Source organism: Trachymyrmex septentrionalis, unplaced genomic scaffold (assembly GCF_001594115.1).
Source record: "Trachymyrmex septentrionalis isolate Tsep2-gDNA-1 unplaced genomic scaffold, Tsep1.0 scaffold15, whole genome shotgun sequence".
NCBI lineage: Eukaryota > Metazoa > Arthropoda > Insecta > Hymenoptera > Formicidae > Trachymyrmex > Trachymyrmex septentrionalis.
In genome coordinates, this window is record NW_017304653.1 from 1,085,242 (window position 1) to 1,108,200 (window position 22,959).

At 34.8% G+C, this 22,959-nt stretch overlaps 1 protein-coding gene across 3 annotated transcripts in view; it reads right to left on the minus strand.

Moving 5' to 3' along the window:
• Positions 1-7,406: 7,406 nt before the first annotated feature.
• Positions 7,407-22,959, minus strand: part of LOC108745838 (circadian locomoter output cycles protein kaput-like) — a 104,126-nt gene continuing 88,573 nt past the window's right edge. For 2 of the 3 annotated variants that reach the window (XM_018482229.1, XM_018482227.1), the window contains 9 exons: positions 18,284-18,656; positions 15,877-16,137; positions 15,283-15,433; positions 14,796-14,913; positions 13,608-14,661; positions 8,897-8,950; positions 8,779-8,828; positions 8,530-8,673; positions 7,407-8,459 (listed from right to left, as the gene is read on the minus strand). In XM_018482229.1, the coding sequence (XP_018337731.1) occupies positions 8,367-8,459; positions 8,530-8,673; positions 8,779-8,828; positions 8,897-8,950; positions 13,608-14,661; positions 14,796-14,913; positions 15,283-15,433; positions 15,877-16,137; positions 18,284-18,656 (2,298 nt within the window). In that variant the 3' untranslated portion in view covers positions 7,407-8,366. The remainder of the gene's footprint in view (positions 8,460-8,529; positions 8,674-8,778; positions 8,829-8,896; positions 8,951-13,607; positions 14,662-14,795; positions 14,914-15,282; positions 15,434-15,876; positions 16,138-18,283; positions 18,657-22,959) is intronic. The other variant, XM_018482228.1, reaches the window with a different exon arrangement.

Genomic DNA, 22,959 nt, shown 5'->3' on the forward strand with positions numbered 1-22,959 from the left:
AAAAAAACCTAAGTTTTATCGAAACAGTCGTTAGTCGAAAATAAATATAAAGAAATTGGGAGATGTAAAACTAATTTTAATTTCAACAATAGTTTGGCAATTAGACGGTTAAATGTGACGTGTTAAATATCCATCGCATAATCGAAAGGTATTATACCTTTTTGACTAGACCTCGTTCCTGTTTAAGATCGGAAGAGAGCATGATACATACAGTCGCATGGTGCCCGCAGAAGACTTCGTTAAAGACTCTCTAATAAGCAGATTTGGTAATCAATAGCGAATTAATTCCTAAAATCCCGATTCCACGACCAAGTTAATCCGCTAAGTGACGCATAGGAAGACGGAAATGACAATAGAGAATGAGAGAGCGTTGTATCATTTGGAGTTTAGCGAAAAATCGACAAATCGTAGCTAGATATGAGCGATTTGGGAAAAGGAGTGATGCTTAACTTTCAGCGCGTATCGGATGTGCTTCTTGCTGATGACGTTCTTCACCGTAGCAACGAATAGTCATCTAGAACGATCTTCAACTGTATTATTCTTATTGTTAGAAAACGGAAGCGTGGACGCGCCGTTATTTAGAAACTCGTATATTTTTCTATCTTTCTTTGCGGCAGAGACTCACAGATCATAATAAGTTTTAGTGTACGAGACGAGTCCCCCGAAGTTTATACTCTCGAATCTCTCCGCGCGAAAAAAAAAGGAAAAAAAAAAAAATTATCGAAAAACGCACATGGGCCTCTGCATTTGAAGTATTATTATTGCGCTGCATCGCAATGTTTCTAGCGACTTATACAGAATATGAACCAAATTGCAAGTACGTACAGCTTCATTGCCGGAAATGCGAGATGATAGGAAAGTAGGAACGGAAAGCGATATCGCCTACGTGCAATCGAGACGAGCAGTATCATCACTACGAGCAGTATCATAACCGATGCCCTACCGCTTTCGATATCCATTTTTATTCGGTTTGCTATTTTACACTGCCTTTATCAGGATGTTGCGTACGCAGAGCGCGTATACGATGTCTCAGTCGCACGAATTATCTATTATTAGCGTTTATTGATATTGAATCTTTAATATTAAAGCGCAGTTCACTGACAAAATCGATCGATAATATTACTATTAATTTTAAATCGCTGCATGTGAATGAATGTTTCAACAATTTAGCAAAACATTGATACTCTGTAAAATGTTTTTTCATTCTCAAATATTTAGTTATTCCGAAAAGACTTATGGATTCCACGTTAGTTTTTTTTTTAATATCACCAGTACGGCATATTTTGAGATTAATGAATTAAAATAATCATTAGAATCATTTTGCGAATAAAATTTTGCGATTTCATAACTGGGATCTCCTATCCGTGCGGCAGGGTCTTGTCAATTTATGAATATCTCCTTGACAATATGAGTTCTGTACGATGTCTTACTTGGGATTTGGTGCATGTTAGATAAGTACGACTCACACGCCTCGATTATACGGTATATTGAATAAAAATTGAGAGACAAATTACAATGATTTCTCATTTTAGGAAGCTTTCATTTGTTGCGATATACAAAACGTTTAAATGTGCCTCAAAATGCTGTGCCTTTCCAATTATTTTCTCATCTCATAGAGTTACAATATCACTATCATTCACAAATCACTACTTTGATGACACAGCAATTCCTTTCAAATCTCTTAAGGCACATCACTGAATGGAATAAGAAAGGTATGCGATGAAAACAAACGAGAATTATTAATAAATTTATGTCCAAGTTTTTTGTTCATTAAATAATTAGTGATAGCGATTACATAAACACATTAGAAATATTAATTGATTATAATTTTTTATCTTCTTAGCATAATAAAAATTTGAATCCAAGAAGTCGGCGATTATGTAAATTAATTTGCAATTATTTATAGAATAATATATAATTATTTTTTTGCAAGTTTGCTGTTAAATGAAAAAAAGAAGAACTTGTGACGTTAATATTTTGAAACACGATGTGATTCTTTTGTAGATTTGTAAGCGAAGACAAGAAGGGTTAAATATAAATCAAACGATGATCGATACTTCCACAATATTCATATAATTTCTACATATATTTCTTCCAGAGACAGTATTATTTACAAAAATGTTCCACCTTCTTGAAGTCTTAATAATTCAGTCTTGACATAATAACTGTACATGATCGTCCTTCATCATTATATTCCTTCATTTGTTACAATTATATATTTTCCTCTTTTTCATGTATGTACGCATACTTTTTTTTGTTATATATTAAATATAGAATAAATTAGCCAAATTTATGCAAATTATATGTTAAGTTATTAATTCCCTTCGTTTATCAAAAACGAAAAATTCATCCAATTAAAAAACAAATTATTTCTTATTTACAATTTTCTTTGACGAGTTTTATCATGCTCCGCGCAATCAATATTTCCTGAGCCAAATAAATACCTGTACCATTTCTAATCGATTCAACCGTAAACATTTTTATAAATCTCTGCGCGATTTCTTTGAACTCGTCCGCAACATATGTATATTTTATGATTTTCGTTATCTTACATTTTTTTCTTGGCAAGAATTATCCACCTCCAAGGTAAAGTAGAAAAAAAAAAGAAATAGAATATCTACAGCTGTTTTTAACCCATATACATTGTGTTACGACGTCATAAGCCAACGATAATCGAATATTAATATTATAAGTTTATTTTTACATTTTAATACAATCCACTCTTTATAAAAAATTCTAAATATATTAAAATATTCTGAACCTGTGTGCTTTCTGGCAGAATATACTACAGTATAAAATAAAAAAATGCCAAACTTAATTATATAGAACCATGATAAAATCAGGATGAGATGTATTATTAATATACATATACAAATATTACAAAAATAAAATAAAATCCAAGATAACATAAAATGAAAAATGAAAACTACATAAAGGCGATGATAAAATTATAAAATAATTTAGCGGTGGATTTCTTACCGGAGTGGCTCGCAACGCAAATTACGTTCGACGTTTCTCTATCGGAATTTACATAGTGTTTAACAGCAAAATACACTGAGATTATACATTAGAAAATTTTTTACAAATGTTTTTTCGCTCATTACAATTATCGGCCGGCTGAGACTCATTCGAAATAATTCACGTGCTCATATATGGGTCGTTCCATTAAAAATAATAAAGCTAATGTGTAAGAAATGTTAACTAATAATGTGTGAGCAATCTGCAGGAGAGGTAAGTATAAACTGTTTTTTGTTTTCCCACTATTTTACGAAAAACGCAACTCTTTTATTGTGCGCAATTTTCAACGAGCCATACACGTCATCGTGAAAATTTAATCCTTGTGTCGGTATGCTTAGTGCAAGTATGATTAGTATCTGGGCATTTACAATATAACATTAATTATCTCATCTTTGTAATTGGACGAGTAATCATATAGCTTATCTTGCACGTATATCTTGCCCCGAGTGCAAATTAACATAAATTAAAGAGGTAAAAAAGCACATTGGACTCTCGATGTAATTTATAACAATTGTTAAAAACAATACGAGAGAGATACTTCTCGTCTCCAAGTAAGACTCTCCAAAATTTTCGTTTTTTAAAAAGCAATAACAAGTCGAATTATACAATTCGATTCTATGAAGGTTTAAATGGCACTGACGCATACCACACATTCTGTATTTAATGTATCTACACACGTATGGAGACGTATGAGAGGAAGGTACACAACCACACTTAATCGCCTATGCTTTTGCTTCTTATAGAAAGAAATCGAAAAGCCACTTATGTGCAATCAGCAGAGTATAAAATATAATAACGCAATATATATATTTACAGCAGTATATAAAGTTGAACTTTATCTTAGCGTATAATGAACCGTAGAGCCGTCTGTGTTGCATTAGTATCCACTTCTTTCCAATAAATATCGAGCAGCCGTCCGTTTTGTATCTCTTTCTTAGTTATCTTAATATAAAGAAGTTTAGAGGATCAAATCTGTTTTCTTCTCAATCACTGTAATAATAATACCTTTTAACATGTGCGATCATAATCACATACAATTTAATTTTTTTCGGTATACATATCCGGGATAAAATTATGTGTATAATTTTATCCCGGAAAGATTTAGATGCCTCTACTCCATTCTGTAAGAATGAATGAATTCTTAAATGACTATAATGCACAATGTGCCGTACAAACTGCAGTGACGCTTGGTTGTCTTTTCAGAACTTATAATAGGTAAACTAGAATAGTATGACGTATATTGCAAAAATTAATGATTATAATATTCAATTTTTCTAATGACTTTTTGTCAATAATATTTTGAGTAACATTTTCTCTTTGCAAACGTACAGAAAATAACAAATGTTAATCTCTAAACAAAATTATCTTTATACTAAGAGAAACGGTCTGATTGGATTAAATAATCTGATGGAAAATGGACGAATTTTCTGGTTAAATCTACTAGAATTCTGATTGATATTCTGGTAAAAATAAAAATTTCTGGTAAATTTTACCAGAAATATTGTATCAGAATTCCGTTATCTCAATTAGAATTTTAATAAATTTAACCAGAAATTTCTGATTCGTCCATTTTCAATCAAAATTGTTGTTCAATGTAGTTGTCATTTTTCCTATTTGAGTAGATCAACTTTTGCTATTACTTTCTTGTATATTCATAACTAATGTGTGCAATTAAAATCTATATTTAAACAGATTTTGTTTCAAATACCCCATCATGTATATTCACAACCAAGCTGATATATATTCAAAGCCATACGACATATTAATACCAGTTATTATCGGTACAACTGATGACAGTATGGAGAGTTAGTTTAAGAGAAAGAGAGAGAAGAGGATGAGGTACACTGAACACAGACAGTTTAAATTTGTCCTTTGTACTATAAGACCGCAAGAGAAATTGGGCATCAAGGGCAATTTGATGTTCGACTTGATGTTCGTTTTACGATACGGTCATCAATTATGCGAATGTCAATTTCGTACATACAGGTTGATTAGATACTCCTTTTTTTCCAGCGGTGGATTTCCGCATAAAAACGTAGATTCTCACATCGATGACGAGTACTCGGCACGAGGAGATAGTCAAGTCCTTTTGCTGATAAAACCGACAAGAGAAATAGGCTATACTCTAAACTTCACAATTCTAGTATTACATACGATCGTAATTATGAGGCCTTTACTGATTAATAATCTTGACTTCCTCACTCGACATCAATGTAATTTATTAAACACAAATTAAGAAAACTTTTTATGATAAACATGAATATAATATGCGTATATATATATACGTGGCATTTGTGTGTATGCGTACGTGCATACATACATATGTATGTATATATGTTACATTGCATTTTTTACAAGTAACAATGAAATTCCAAGTCCCACAGGTAGATGCATGATAACAGAACGCAAGAGCATGAAAAACTTATATATTAAGATAATAACAGAACTCACGAGCATGAAAAAGGAAGATGTTATTTTAACTAAGTTAGGTTATTTCTCGGTTAAAATGAAAAAGTTTCCAGATGTATAAATTATATGTCGTATTATAGGGTCATTTAAGCAGTCGAACGTTATACTGCTTATCTTGAAGAAACATAAACAACGTGGTAAAAATCGTTATTAAAAACAATAAAATTAAACTATTAAATTGTTAAATAAGATGTCAATATATTCTGCGAATTAAGCAATAAAAACTATATTATTATTATTTAAATACGATAACTTGATAAGCATGTTTGTTATTCAAAACTAGAATTCGAAATCAAATGATTATTTTGTATCGGACTTTTTGTCGTTCGTCGCTTGAAAATTCTCCTGTAAATTATGTGTTTAAGTAACAATAACATTTGTTGCTTTATTCCCGGGATATTTTGATGTCTCAATTAACTACAATATTTTTTATTAATAAATGTGATAACATTAGCTTTACTGACTTTTCATCACGATTTCTTTCATGTTTTTCCCTAAGATAAACGATGCATTACTCAATTCAGCTTAAGTAATCCTTTAGTATAATACATCATTTGTATATCTCGAAACTTTTTCATTTTAGTCGAAAAACAATCCTAACTTAACATCTTCATTCTACATGTATTAAGTTAATAAAAAAATTTGTATGTTTCAGATTAGTACGTCTTTTTAGTGTAACTGTAGAAAAAAATTAATTTCTTTATTAACCTAATATACAAAAAGCAGCATGTGATTGCAAGTATGTACATTCTAGATCTAGATGCTCGATGAGTAGTTCTTATTAAAAAAAAAAAGTTTAAAATGCTGTTGCGATCTGAGATCAGATTTAACACCTTTATTTACAGACCCGCCTTTACATTACCTATATATGTAGGATTCAAACAAATTTGTAAATCTGTTAAGTGCCAGTGCTGAATATGTTGACAAGTGTACTGTTTCCGTCACTCTCTTATATTAATTTCTTTTATATTTTAAACACTTTTATGATATACAATTTGTTTATATTCACGCTGACCCGCATAAGTAATTGTAGCAACACGATTGGCCAATATGTATTTATCTCAATAATTAACACACATATACGTCAACCGTGTCAACTTCCACGCAACTATAATCATTAATGCGGAAGTCAATTAACAGCGGAATAAAAATATCGTTTATTAATATGTATGTTTGCGTAGTAACATGATATTGGATGGATAGCAAGGCCAGTGGGACATAAAAAATCATTCAAGAAAATTATAAAAAAAAAACGTATTAAAATTTCATATATAATGAAATTGTACAGCTGGATATGTTTTTATAAGAAATTTAATTTAAATAATAATACGAGTAGGTTTAAAAATGTATCGTTTATATTTACTTTATATTATATTTAATGTTCTCTTTATGTTGTAAAATTAAAATATATTCTCAGAGGTTCTTTATTGCACTTATGAAAACTTAATAAAATTTAGAGATATATTTAGGGTTACCACAATTTAAAAGTATTAAAAAGTAGAATATATTATAAAAGAGCAGAATCATGTATAAAGCAAATAATCGTGGTAACGGGAAAGGGATAACCAAGTAAAAAATGAGATTTATTTTTAATGACTAATTTTATATTTGCATCTTTTTAATAACACGTGGTTGGACTACCAATTTTCAAACATTACAGAACATTTATTTAAACATAAATGAAATTCAGGTACATGTAGTTATTAAACTGTCTCACTAAAAGTAAAGCAAGTCTGGTCTATAGTGTGGCAACCCTATAGACATATCCCTAAATTTAGCTTTTTGTTCTTTCACATAAATACGCAATAAAATTTACACGAGACGCGATAAGTTATAACATCATTCGTTAAAATTACCAAAATTGTCTTTTAATATTTTCAGTGATGACGTCCTTTTATAATTATAAAAAGATGTCAGCACTATGAGTATTAATATTTAACATCATAGGTTCGCAATTACAACCAATAGAATAAAGAAATAAGTGAGACTGGTTCTGTATCCATCCGATACAAATACGTAATCGCAGAGGTAGTATTTAAGCTCGACCGAATTTGCGGCGAGCGAGTTAGCACAAGGAAAATGCCGCACACGGCCGTGCTGTATTAAAATTGAATGTATATCATATATATAAGTTCATTACATCGTAAAATTTGAAAATTGCCAACTGCATAACACTCGATCGCCGCAGGAAATCTGCCTGAGTAACGACTGTTATTTATAATGTATCAACGTTTTAAATAACAGTATTCATTGCGATTTTGTACGATCTTTGCATAATCAGTTAGTGAGCAAAGCGCGCAATCTTTTATATGACAGCGCGCAATTAAAGTTCTTAATCCCACAGAGTTAAGAAAACGACAAGGAAAGAAAAAGAATAATTTACATGTGTTAATCGCTCGATTATACTGTGTGAGTTCTTTGTCTCACTGTCTTTTCATTTCGTTTCTTTTCCACTGATCGAGAGAAAATGTGGATCGAAGCGAACACACAGACTGTTTTAGTAATAGATAAATCACTTGCGGTCAACTTAAGCAATACCTTCTTCTTCGTAAGCTGAGCAGTTTTACATACGGTGCTCGCAAATCTCCGTTGCTGCACTGATAATGATTATCCAGATCTTATCTTCGTCATAAATCTTGATGATATCAGTAATTCCAAAACAGAGAAATCTCAGAACACGATATCGCAACATAAATCGAGAAATATTATGCAACTTGCGCGTATGTCAAAAGCTTTGTTCTAGTCCTTCGAGGAAAGGATAACTTTTAAAGCTTATTTCTTATTAATTACAACAATTACAACAATTTCCGGGATGTATCATATTAAGTTCGCTTCTTGAAAGTGGCTTTCGCGAAGTGACTCGGAGACCATTCCGTTTCTCAGATTCCAAGCTTTTGCTTGGCGCTCACTTGTATTTTACAGTGATCCTGTTGTAAGGTTTTAAGCATTTGCTTTTGTATATTATGCTCGGCCTGAAAAATAATGAACAAAAAGTAATATCTCAATACATTATGCTGTATTTCTTTTGTATCAACTTTATACCTGTAACTGTGACAGGTTTTTCCTTTGAATACGGAGAGCTGGATTTTTGAGATCACGTGCCAGTACATTGATTTGGGACTCATGCAATGCCATACTATCTGCTAACTGGTAATATGTGCGACTTAACTCGTCATTCACCACTTGCTATAAATATAATATGTAATTTAATTCTCGATCACTCTAAGCTGCATGAGTGCGTTTAAAACTATTTTAATTTATAATAAATCATCTATCACATTATATACTTACATCATCAGGTGTTAGTTGCTGTATTTTTGCTTCGTCAAAATCTGAAATAACCGGAATTAATTTGACAAATATGTGTTTTCAAAAATATTTATGAATGCTATATAAAATATAAACTCACCTTCGAAATCTGTAGTTCCATTACGTAGACCGCCAAATATCTTCATCATAAGTTCTGCGAACAAAAGAAAAGAATATGTTCAAAAATATATCAGTTATTATAAATTAATTTGATAACACACAATGTAATTTTAAATAAGAATAGAAAAATTAAATGAAATATAGTTGAGATATAAATGCAATATACATTCAGTGTAGATTATACCATGTACTATTCAAAGATTATAAAATAAGTATGAACATTTTACTTCTTCGTTAAACGATTATTGTTAATGTAAATGACTGATAATAATAGCGCACTTACGAAGATCAATTTATATTAGGCGCGATCGCTCTAAACCGCTGAATAGTTATTGTTTTGATACGCGACTCATTTTAGGTCGCTGTTCGACTCGCAAACAATGATATCAATTGTCGCAAATATATTTACTTTGTGACTAGAGTAGCGACGCGAACAGACATTCTTTTCGAGAGCGTTCCGAATTGTAAAAGTCGAAGTTCAATAAACTTGTGATTCTTTTTGTATGTGCACACTCTTTTCAGTTTCTTAATCATATTTTTTGGTCCTTCGAGCCGGATCGACGATCGAAAAGAATTAAGATCGAAAATCTATTAAAGTGAGTAACGTGAGACGTGTGGTGGAAGCTGAAGGAATTTGGATGCGGCTCAAATTAAATCATTAAAAGTCAAACAAGCTCAGATAAAAAGTTAATGTATGAGGTTTCGTAATTATCTTAATATATTAGAGAATTATTAAACAGGCAGTAACACTATTTGAACTTCGACAGAGCATGAAAGCTCAGGAAACATGGAACAGCTTCAATGCCGTGCAATCTAAAATTGAGGAGATAAAAATTGATGACGAGAATCAGGAACAGCATGAGCAGGAGAGGACTGCATTCAAAAGCAGATATTTCTTCATTACATTGGAACTGGAGACCTTGATAGAAGAAAAAGTGATGGCGACATGAGCCGGTCATACCCAGCCGATTACATTGAATGACGGATCAAGCTCTCGGGCGTCGCAGGAATTAGCTAGCAATCAGGTAAGTGACTCTTCAAGCGAACATTTGAAACTGCCTAACCTAGAGTTAATCTGCCAGTATTTTTAGGAATCTTCGACGAGTGGATTCCATTGCGAAACATATTTCAAAAGTATGATTCATCAAAACACGGCACTGCCAAGCGTTCAAAAAATGCGATATTTGATGTCGACCCTAAAGGGAGAGGCTCGCGACGTGATTGTTCCTCTGGAGGCATCTGAGAATTACGTGGAAGCTTGGGAGCTTCTCAAAGCAAGATATAAGGGCGATAAAACAGAAGCATATAAAGGTGTTATTCGAATTACCATTGGACCAACAAAAGAGGATCATGTGGCATTGCGACGATTGGACATGGCCATGAAGCATTTGCATGCCCTGAAGACTGTGAAGAGGCTCACAGAGCCACTGGGACGATTTGATAATGCACTTGCTGACGAGTTGGTTGGATCCAAAAAGAAGCCGAGCAAATGGCTTCTAAGCAGGGGGAGAATGCTACATTCGATGATTTAACTGATTTTTTTACTCAGCATTATAGAGCGTTGGAGGCATCCTCCCATAATCAGCGACCGGCTACTACAAGTTGCAATCAGGAAAACTCAAAAAGCAAATTAGGAGTACGGTGACTTGCGCGGCCATCATGAGTTCATCGTGCACATATTGTGGAGATAAGAGTCATAAAAATATATAAGTGCTCGAGTTATCTACGGCTAGGTATGAAGGATAGAACAAAGGAAGCGAAGTCACATGGATTGTGTTTAAATTGTCTCCGAATCAGCTCTCATCAGGCCGCGTAATATGGTTCCGAATCATGTTGCAGGTGTCACAGGTGCTATAACACATTATTGCACGAGGATCGAACGGCGATTGCTGCGACGAGTATGGCGACAGGTTCGGATGATGACGACAAGCATAAGTCATGCATTATTCGAAATAGGCATGTGCTTCTCGCGACGACAGTAGTACAGGTGTTGAATAGTAAGGGCATTGGAAGATCCTGTTGTGCGCTGCTGGATGGCGAGTCATAATCGTGTTTTATAACCAGTGAATGCGTTGGGCTTTAAGCATTGTCCGGCGCATGTTTCGATTAGTGGATTGGGAGCGATGGCTTCTCAAGTTCATACATGACTAGCGGAGAACTGAATTCGGAGGTCCACCTTCATGGATTTTGCGACGTCAGCGAGCGTGTTTACGGCGCTTGCATCTATTTGCGCAGTAGCGATCGGATGGATTCGATTCAAGTGAGGCTGCTGCGTACAAAATCGAGAGTCGCGCCGCTCAAGGTACTATCAATTGGAAGATTGGAGTTATGCGGAGCATAGTTGTTGGCGCAGCTGGTTGGTAGGGTCAAGGCAGCATTGAAAATGAATATTAAGAAGGTGCCTTATTAGACAGATTCATCTATAGTTCTGCATTGGAAGGGCAGCAAACAAAAAATTGCCGGTTTTCATCGCTTATAGGATCGGTGAGATTCAAAAGTTGATGGCGGTCGAGGATTGGCGTCATGTTGGCCAAGGAGAACCCTGGCCCGCTTGTAGTGGAATGGCCCTGAGTGGCTGCGATGTCATATTAATCTCGGAAACAATAAAGAATCAGGAGAAAGCAGCGAAGGGCGATTGAATGAAGAAGTGGTTGCTCTGATGTGGAATTTCTGTCATTGGACAGATTCTCTGGTTTGACGAGGCTCAGTCGCGTTATAGCGTTCTGCAAGAGATTTGTAAATAGATCCAAAAGGATATTCGAAATTGGGATGGCTCAACCTCTGTCTCCTTGACAAGAAGAGGTTGAGCGGGTAGGAAGAACGATCGTCGGGATGAAGCAGAGACGGACGTTTGCGAAAGAGAAAAGCTCCTTGTATAGAGGCAAGCCGGTCTAAAAAAAAAGCAGCTTGAGGCATCTTGATCTTGGCTGATAAAGGACTAATTCGTGTGGAAGGCAGGTTGAGACAGACATGCGAAGCTGCATGGTGCAAGACATCCGCTGGTGTTGCCGCACGGTTTGAGACTCACAAAGTTGATTATAGAACATGAACCATAGGAGCAATTGATACTTTGTAAGGAAGATGATCGTTAAAATGGGCGTTAGGCAGAGTACAGGAGGTTCATGGGCAATGATAATAGTTAGAGTTGTTACAATTCAGACGAAAACAGATAGATATAAAAAATCTGCGAAAATTTACGTATTGCCGTTGGATATATAATTTAATGATCATATATGCGAGGCGTTTATTTATTTTTTATTAACAAAGTTAAATGATTTCATCGCAACACATGTATACAGCGAAGTTGATCGTCTGTCGTCAAGACGCTTGGTATGTTAATGTAAATGACTCGCAATAATAGCACATTTATGCCGATCAATTTATATTAGCGCGAGCACTCTAGATCGCTGAGTATTTTTGATACGCAATCCATCTTAGGTCGCTGCTCAACTCGCGAACAATGATATCAATTGTCGCAAATGTATTTACTTTGTGACTAGCTAGCGACGTGAACAGAATTCTTTCCGAGAGCGCTCCAAATTGTAAAAGTCAAAGTTCAATAAACGTGTGATTCTATTTGTACGTGCACACTTGTCAGTTTTTTAACCAATTATTTCTAGAATCATTATCGCGTATATATATAGAAATTTTCAGTGAGAAAATAGATACTACACTGTGAAACAAAGCAATCGCCCGTAGAAAACTCTCTTCCAATTACAATAACAATCATCTTCAAAATAAAGTTTGATTTTCAAAAGCAGTATTCGCAAAGATTTGCTCTGGCTTAGGAACGTTCCTATACCAGAAATATATTGGGAGCGCACCTTCCGCTAAATTATTATTGAAATATGTTTTTATTAAATTATTTATTTCTATTAACATAAAAATTTCTATTGTTAATTTATTCATTGTTCCTTAATGATATACTTATATTTTAACGTAGTTTTCTAATACATTACATAATTATGATAACGTACATTTCGACAAAATCTTTTCACATCATCCATGAGGTACTACTATAAGATGCGCTTTTTTTAATGTGCCAAATACTCGAATGTGGCTTGGCAAGAAAGCAAAATTATATATCGTATTATATAATATTATAATTTTGATTCTTCTTTTTGCGGAATAGGCCTACTGGAGAAACCACATTTTAAAAAAACGCATCTTATAATAATATCACGGGTGATGTGGAAAGCTATTGTCGAAATGGACGTTATCATAATTATGTAATGTATTAGAAAACTTAGTTAAGATATAAGTACATCACTAAAGAACAATGAATAAATTAATAGAAAATTTTAGAAATAAATAGAAATAATAGAAATAAATTATTTAATAAAAAATATGTTTCAATAATAATTTGACGAAAGATGCGCTCTCAATATATTTATGGTATAGGGATCCTGATTTATGGTATCCTGATTCAGAGCGTCACATGAGCGCTCGGCGGTTCGGCCGCTGAGCCTCGAGTGATGGTGGAGGTCGCTCACTGGAATCAGCCCGAAATGTGCAAATCTTTGTGAGCACTGTTCTAAAGTAAAGAGTAAGAGTAACGTTTATAGTCTCTTCCCATGCAATAAAAATTGCAATTATAATGAAATTAAGAGGCTAAGATTTACACAGAATTTTCTAGAAAACAAAGATTTAATTCGGGATATAGCGCTAAAGATGTTATTATTGTAATTTACCTGGACTTGTGTCAAGTTCCGAACTTAGCAATGTGTCCTCTTTCAGATCCTGCAAATCAACAAACTGTTCTTCGTCGTGATTTGTTACGCCTAACGGCACGGCGGGATCTACCAACTGTTGATAATCGGTTCCGACTTCATGTAAACTCGAATTAGGCGACTCCGCCACTGTCAGCGGTTGCGAATTGACATCATTGTATTGATTAAATTCTTCTGAAAATGTCGGATACTCAGTTGCGAAAGACCTGCATTTCAAGTAGGAGATGCGCTGTTGTTCGTTGTTTATATTCGTCGATGTGTACGCATCGTTAGATCTCTTCTTACTATGCATCACTAGAAGATTCTCATCGCTACATATTCTTTTCAATGGACACCGATTATGCATTTCAATCCCCGACGAGGCGATAGAATTATCACTCGCGCTGTCATCAAAGTATTGTACTTCCTGCTTTTTCACACAGTTGAACGTTTCCTCGCCGCCACGTTCCATCTTAATATTGCATGCAGTGCCTTCGTTCAAATCATTTTCACTTGGAGAACTTTCCAAACATGATGTATGATTACGAGGCGCGCGGGAACTTTTACCAGACTTGCGAGTGGCAAGAACTTTCGATTGTGCAGGTATATCAGCGTTTTGGATATTGCTATGACTGTTGTGGCCAGCGTTCATCATTTCAAACATTGACAAAGGCTTGCCGGACGGCATCGCGCTCTCTGAATCCGATATTGGGCTTTGTTCTGCGCTACTGGAATTAATCAACTTTCCAATATGTTTGGACTCTTGCTTCGGAGATACTTTGCCTTTGCCTTTGCCTTGGATAACGATGCAGCGGTTGATTTTATTGATGCCGATCTTATTGGCTTGCGCGGAAACTGGAGGCATTCGAGAAGAGAATATAGCAGCCTTTACGTACTGCGTATGCGGCATTGGTGAAGGAGACAAACAATCCTCCGTTATAATCGACGAAGGTAAGTCGCTGATTAGGTAATTGATAGCAACTTCGAGCTGCGATGGATCTTCGACATTGGCTTTTGAATTCGATGACTGGGTGTTCTAATAAATCATTTTTTTCGTTAAACAACAAATTTTTGTTTGTAGTTTCATAATGTAAACGAAAGCGCATTGCGTTAGATCTACACACACACACACACACACATACACACACACACATGTATAGTTTGACTTACCATGTCGATTGGTAGTACGTTATTGCCGAGATCTGGAATCAGATTTTTACTACTTGCGGACACGGTCGCGGAGAACCTCATTTTCATCTCTTTTATTAGTTGAATGCCCTCCTCTTTCCTACATACAAAGTTTTCCTATTGTTATATACTGTTGAATACTATATATGTTGCATGGCATAACCGATGTGTTTGTTTTAGCACTTGGGGAACAAAAAGAACAGTTTTTTTTTTAGGCTGGAGCAAGTGGAAAAGCAGGGCAAGTATGCATAAGAGCATAGAGTTCACTTCGAGAATTATCTCACGGTTCCAACCAATTATTGAACAAAATAAATTTTGTGTGGTGATTATTCTACAACTCTGTTCTACAAGTTTGAAAAAAATAATTGAATCTTTTGATGTTTATTCCTCGTTAATGTTTCTATTCGGATCCATCAAAACCGCCTTATCACTTGCTCCAATCTATCCTAAATAGCGAAACTGTACTTACGTCACCATGGTGTTAACACAAACGAAGGATTCCACCGTATTCATATCTCTGTCAATTTCCAAATAACCGTGGGTCCGTAAGTAGATGAACTCACCGTTCTTTGTGAGTAGTCTGTAGCACGACGAGCCGCACATTTCGGCACGGTCGTACACTATGAATGTAAAACAAATTATGATTAATTACAAAAGCAAAACGATATTTGACCCATCACAAATTCAAAATAGTCGTTTTACATATACTTTGTTGCCACATCTAAATTGCAATTCGTTATGGAAATAGCATGCAAAATATCTCATAAGCGCGCTCGCGTCGTAAAGCCTGAATGCATTAATAATGTTGGCAAATAATGTATAATATAACATTATTAAACTGTTGTAAATATATGATACAATAGCTTTAATAATTTAATCATCGAACGTGATAAAATATACATAAATATTATTCGAATAATTTAGATATTTTTCGAATTCTAGAGGGAAAGGAAGGAAAGAAAAAAAATACTGGTATCGTTGTAAAATGTAATGGCTGTCAAGTGATGCAATAAATATTGTCATCAATGCAAAGATTTAACGCTAGTTACATTTAAATGCTTACTTTGCCGTAGGCCGATCATCGTCCACCTCCAATCGTCCTTGTGCATAAAACCAAACGCGTTCAGGCCCGATATCTCCTCCGACAGGTATCCGGCAATGACTGATACCCTATGATCGCAATAAATGATACGCCCGTCGACCAGATGCCGCGTCACATACTCGTCTTTATTGGCGTCCATTATCGACAATTCGGTGATGGGCCGTTTCTGTGGTAGGGTCGCTATGCCGGCAAAAACGATGTCGTTGGTTGTGCTCGTTACCTCTGTTAAAGCCATTTCAAATGTATTATTATTAGCAAAACAATCAGCAATTGCACAAAGTAAAATCGGAGGTGAAACTCGATTGTTCCAAGAGAATTTAGATGACGGCAATCAGAAAAACTTAAGAATAAATATTCAAAGAGAAGCGATACTCAAGTAGCAAAAGGAGGTTTTTAATAGTATTTTGATGTCGAAATGATCACAAATAACGTCAATTTACTACTTGCACTGAGAGAAAAAAATAGTTTTAGCAACTATAAATTAACAACTCAAAAATTGCAACTAGTTTTACAAAGTAATAAGAACTAAAGTAGTACTAAATATTATATTTTTATACTATATATTAGACTGTTCAGTACTACTTTAATTCTTATTACTTTGTATAACTAGTTTCAAATACTTTAGAATTGTTAATTTATAGCTGCCAAAATTAATTTTTTTTCTCTCAGTGTGAATATTTAAATTTTCATTTTATTGAATAAACCGATGAAAGAGTGAGTGATGTTTTGGGACATTAATCAGTCTTGAATCGTAACGTAAGTTACTGAGAAGGTGAAAGGTTCAAAATGCAAATATATAAATCACATTTTATTTCCCCTGAGAAAGCTCTATCATGGCGAAAATATAATTTCAACCAGTTTACTTATTTAATGCCGAAAAGCGAAAAGTTACGTCGGATGTTGGTTTTTTATTAAATATTCAGACAGAAAAAAATTCAAAATACATACATCAAAGAATTCGCGAACAGAAAAGTGGCGCGACGGGTCTGAATATCCTGTATAATAAGGATCGTTGGGCACAGTTGAAGCCCGCCCTCATCGGGTCCATTTCTTTGAACACGTCTTTTTAAACGGTGTTTTTCGCCGTTCGATTCTCATCTTAGAGACGAGCAAAAAAAAGAAAAAGAAAAAGAAATCTACGCTAAACACTCGTGACGCTGCGCCTACATATTTTCGTCCGCGACGGTGAAGGTCTAAATTTAAATACAGGAGTAGCGTAAATATTTGCGATACTCGTTTCGAAACCAGCGCTACAGGTTTTCAGCCGTGTCGCGCGATAAAACGAGATCATCGATCTGAGGAATATACGCGCGAGAGAGTAACTCACTACACGAACTGTTCAACATGGAATACGTAATGAAGTTCGATATGGCTGATTTATAGGGAAAATCGCGCGTCATACGGGGTTGATTGTCAAAAAGTTAATAACTCACTCAACTAGTGACAGAAACTTCTCTTCTTTTTATTGTAGATTTCTGACATAATAAAGTGTTGCGTAAAATGATTTACGATAGAAACGTCATGTATTTTACTTACAACGATTTGCAAAAAAATAAAACTAGTAAGGAAATTTTTCTTAGTTTCTTTTTTATTTTTTCATAAGTTTTTGGAATCATCAATCGCGATTTCTCTGTAATCATAGAAAATTATATGTCTTTATAGATAATTTTTATTGCACTTAGTCGTTATTGCAACAACGTCGAATTGTAACTGAATTAAATGCCATGTAAATAGTAATGTAAGAACGATATTTGTTCGCAATCAGTTCGTGAATTAAATTCTTCGTGAACTATTAAAAGCTATTAAAATCAGGGTCTTATTTAATAGCCAATTTATCTTTTTTATCAAACTGATTTATGAATCAATTTTCTAAACTCATAGTAGTTCCTTAAAATTTATAGGGCAATTATTCTATTCCCCCAATATTTCAATAAGACATCTTACTTGACAACTGCATACAATGGATAAGTCAGAGGGTAAACATAATTTCAAGGAGAATAACAAAATCTTGAAATCAGAACTAACAATAAGATCTGTATCTGAATCAGCATGTCAAAATGTTACTCTGTACAATCGCTCTGAACTGTAGTCATTACACTTTTTATATATCATATTCAAGATGTACAGTTTATGTTTTAAATTATGCAAACTAATTACGATAATGGACTATAAATAAAATGATACAAGAACGAAGTAAAAAATATGATACAGGTTAAATTCATATTTTAGTTGGCGCTCTCTTAACGTTAAATTTTTTTCAAATTTATCTTCTAAAATTAATTTACCCGATGTCGAATTCCAATTTCGCAACGGAGCTGTTACAAGATGATAGTTATGTACTATATATCGAAGGACGGTTAAAACTCACCTCGTCTGCCTCTGTGCCCGTGGCTGTCCATGTTTTTGCAGGCTTCTGCGAGCCGAAGAAGACCCGAAACGTCGAAAGTTTCGTACTGCGTGTGGTCGCGCCTGGAATTAGTGCGTTGCGCTATGCGGATTTTGAAGTTCCGTCTCTGCTCGAAAAAGCGTTTGAGCTTCTCGTTCGACCGTTGACTTGACGTCGAGGATTCCTCAGAAGAGTTGGAACTGTTATCGTGTGTCAACTCGGACACTTGCGAGATGCTCATCGGCGACGGCGTCGACGATGACATCGGCTGCCCATCGGGCAAAAGATTACGCTTGAGCTCATCAAGGTCATCGGGATAGATGAAATTGAATAGGCACTGACCCAGCAATTCGTTCTGCGAAACACAATTTCCGAAGTTCAGATGAGAAAGTCTAATTCCGAAGTTTAGATGAAGCTACCCCATACCGTCGATGATGACCTTTGTTGACTTGTATATCGGTAATAATACAGTTACGTAATAGTCTCCCAAGGGATTGTATTAAGGGAAAAATTAGTTAGAATTACAAGAGAAGTTGCGCGAGCGATACGTTAAACTTTAGTCTTCTTGTTTTCATCATTGAGCCATTTTATTTTCAGGATAAATAATACGGTATTTTGGAAGAAGTACTGAGGAGAATCGATGTTCCTTTCTCATCTTCGATGAAACAATATCGTGGTGGGTGTCTTTTATGATTTTTATACAAATGTATTTAAATTTTATATAAAAAATATAATTAAATATCGTTCATTAATTTTCGCTATCATAGTGGAAATTATTATCATGATTTCTTAAAGTTAAAATGTAGCGCGATTGATGTATTTAATTCTATCCATTTGCCATATATATAGAGTACCTTCGTGCTTATTCCTCGAATAGAGATACTTTAAGGTTCCGTTCGTGAAGTCCTCAGACTCCTTCTGTGAAGAGCTTTACACACGTCAGACCGAATAATATCTTTCGCGCAGCGAATCACGTCGCGATACGTCAACGACGATGACGACGACGACAACGACGACGACGACGACGACGACGACGACGACGACGACGACGACGACGACGACGACGACGACGACGACGACGACGGCGGTGCACCATGTCGGCGACGGAGCTCATTTTCACGGCAGGCGGCTTCTCCTTGAGAACAATACAGCCTGATTGTGAGTGCCTTCTTAAAAAACGAGAGCAAGCCGCAAACTGCGCTCGCAAACAACTCTCGTCCTGTCTGCCCTTCTTCCACCTACACCTTTCTTGTTCCTACTATCGTCGTCAGTTCTGGCATCTCTTGCACAAGTAGAACCAAAAGAGAAAGAGAGAGAAAGGAAGAGAGGTGGTACTTGGTCGTCTTCCAAGAGCCGCCCGGTTCGTTATGGTAGAGTGGCGAATTATCGTTACGCCTGAATCTGGAGCGCCACAAACGATCGATATAGCGCGGGGGAAATTTTGTTACATTTTACCCACGACCGTCCCACTATCATCCGTCTCGTTGTTTTCTCGCAGAAACATGAAGGAAACCTTCAGGAGTTGCGGGGAGCCGGGATGAGAAGCAATATCGCACGTTCGCGGAGCTTCCACCCTCGCTGCAAACTGTAATCTCGTGAAATTCAAGCGAGAATTTGATACGAGCATTGAAGTCTCCGGCGGATTCTCTAATTCGGCGTAAATCTTTATGAATTTCAATTAATTTTGTTTGGACAATCAACGCTTCATCGAGCGTACGTTTATCGTAGTGGCGTGGAACTTTCATCCTTCCTGTTATTTCGAAACCAATAATCTTTGTCGTCATGTGCGACTTCCTGGAAGATCGGGTTCACGTAAACACGTGCAATCTTGAAGGTAAATAAAAGGACGATAACCCTAAGCGGCTAATATTAGATAATATTTCTGGGAAGACTCTCCTTCTTCGAAATTTCAGATTTCGACATCTCTTTTTAGCATCACTTTTATCTAACACGATTCTTTTTTACAAGTCAATTTAATTAGATGATTGTATTAGATATATATAAATATTGGAAGTAAAAGACGGATCACCGGCTAGTTGGAAAAAAAGATAAATTTGCAAAATTAATAGAAACGAGAATTATATCTTTGTGCCGTTTCGTAAGAAATGACAATTATATTGAACGACGTGGAGTTCGATAGTTTCTCGTAAACCAAGTCTGAAACTGACAGCAAATTTCCTACAAATCATGGTGAGAAGAGAAGAGAAGCCAGTTAGAAATTACGCGTAGTTGCAAACGTGCAGCTATTTCTAATATCTTTAATTATAATATTTATCTAGATATCGGTTTAATAACTATAGATATTATATCGATAATATCTTTAATATTTATTTTGTAATAATTGTATTACCAAGAAATGTAATAAGAGCAAAACGATCTGCGATAGAATCTGCCTTTTTGTTCCTAATTTCGTAATTTCTCCTATTCTAATCGATTATATACATCATCGCAGGTATATTCTCCGCCTAACATTCGTTGCGTTGTATTATTTGAAAACCTCTAGGGTCTCTTGCGTCATCGGTCGTAATCTGAATCCACCTTTTCTTTACCGAAAGTATCAAAATTGCTTTTCAGCTATTCTTAGCGCTCGCATGATTCTGTATATGCCGCGAAAGGGATCGTTTTGCTAAGCGTGCCTCGACGTGACTGTGAGAATCCAAAACTCTTGCAAAATTGAGGACCGAAGAATGAAAATTCCGTATACACGTGTGCAGGATTTCTCGATAATAACTAAAAAAAAAAAGTCTTTCTTTCGCATAGTTAATCGCACGTATTTGTTATTTCACGTTCACGAATAATTGAAAAGATCAATGATATATCAATGAAATATATATCAAAGATTAATGAATTCTAGCACGAGAAGTTTTCTTCATGAGTATCATGAAGGGCGAACGCCCTGGATACTGTTGAATATGTCAGCTGCACATTATTAACTTCCGTTGTTTCTAAATTTCGATTATCCAGAAATCTCATGTAGGTCCGTGACTCAGCTTTTTCAATCGAGTTTAGATTAATTATTAATTTAATCTCTTGCGAACTGAACGCTAAAGTTTCACACGATCTTTCGTCAAGATTGGTAATGACGTAGAAACTTATGAATAATAGATATTTCCAATAACACAATGATATTGATTGCAAAGTATTAAAATAAGGATAAACTTTAGTTCTTGATGCTATTTTGTAAATAAAAAAAAAAGAAAAAAAAAAAGACAGAAAAATAGATCAAATTGGTATTTACATTTTAAAATTTATTCAAATACTTTTTTACATTTCTTTTTAACATTTCCAATTTTTGAGATACACGTGCAATGCGTTCGTAACTGAACTCATTTAAAAATAGACTTTGCGTTTTAATATTGCAGTGTAATTCTGAAACATACAATAATAATATCTTTTTTTGCTTCTGCATTTGCGATTTATAATTCCAAGATAAAAATACGAAATCTTTTTGTTCTGTTCATATTTTTTCCTTAACCTTTTTTTTCCTCATATCTTTTTTTAATATTTTTTTCAGTGTTGTGCAGTTCTATATCCGCATAAAGAATACATTATTTCAGATAGTTTCTTTTTGAATTTGTCTCTTTATAGCGCGTCGAGTAGGAGTGAAATCAGATTACTCTCTCTCTTGCTGAGTGTATGTGTGGGTGAGTGTATGTGAGAGAGAAAGAGAAAGAGAGAGAAGCGTCACGTGCATAATTACGACGTCTCTGATAGTCCGGAAAAGCTGGCACACCGATCTTGGATAATGATGCTACGTCATCAAGGATGAGGAAGCACAACATGCAACAAAGCGAGATTCTAGTTATGCGTATATCTCAATATCAATTGCTAATTATTCGTGTGCAATACTCGCTTAATGTTAAGCGAATAATTAAATATCTGTAGCGGATAGTTGTTCAACTCGATTTTATCGCAAGATATAGATAAGCATACGCTTCGGTCTTATGTACTGATATTCTCTCGGCGATTCACTTAATCTCGTATATAAAAATTAATATTTCACAATAAAATTCCGCATTTTGCGATATCAAATTATTATTCATTTTTCTAACGTGAGAAACAGAATAGATACACATTAGTAGACATAAATAAAATCACAGATAATCATTTAATAACTTATATAACGCTTCTATAACTATAATGACAGTGTCGGTTGTTATATTGTCGTTAACGCAACTTTTTTAACCTACATCATATACTTGCATCAACTTGCATAACGATACTATGTGTAATGATACCAACACTATCGTTATTTAAAAGTTACAGAATCGAGATACTGATCTTGTAAATAAAATTGTATTACTTATACAACTACCATAACTAGTATAACATAAAGTCAATAAACCCCATAATAGTATTGTCCTTTTGTAAAACCTTGAAAAACATTTTTTACATTTAAATTATATAAAAATATGTATTCGTCATATTTAAAATATTTAAATATAACGTGTTTCTATAGTCATTCAGGTCAGTTAAGTAAACATAAATGAAATTCTTTAACAGTTTTCAGTTTCATATTCCATGAATTAAAATGGCTTTTTGTGGAAACTCGCCGAATGCAGCGAGAGAGAGAGAGAGAGAGAGAGAGAGAGAGAGAGAGAGACATATGCATATGTATTTTGTGTGTGTGTGTGTGTGTGTGTGTGTGTGTGTGTGTG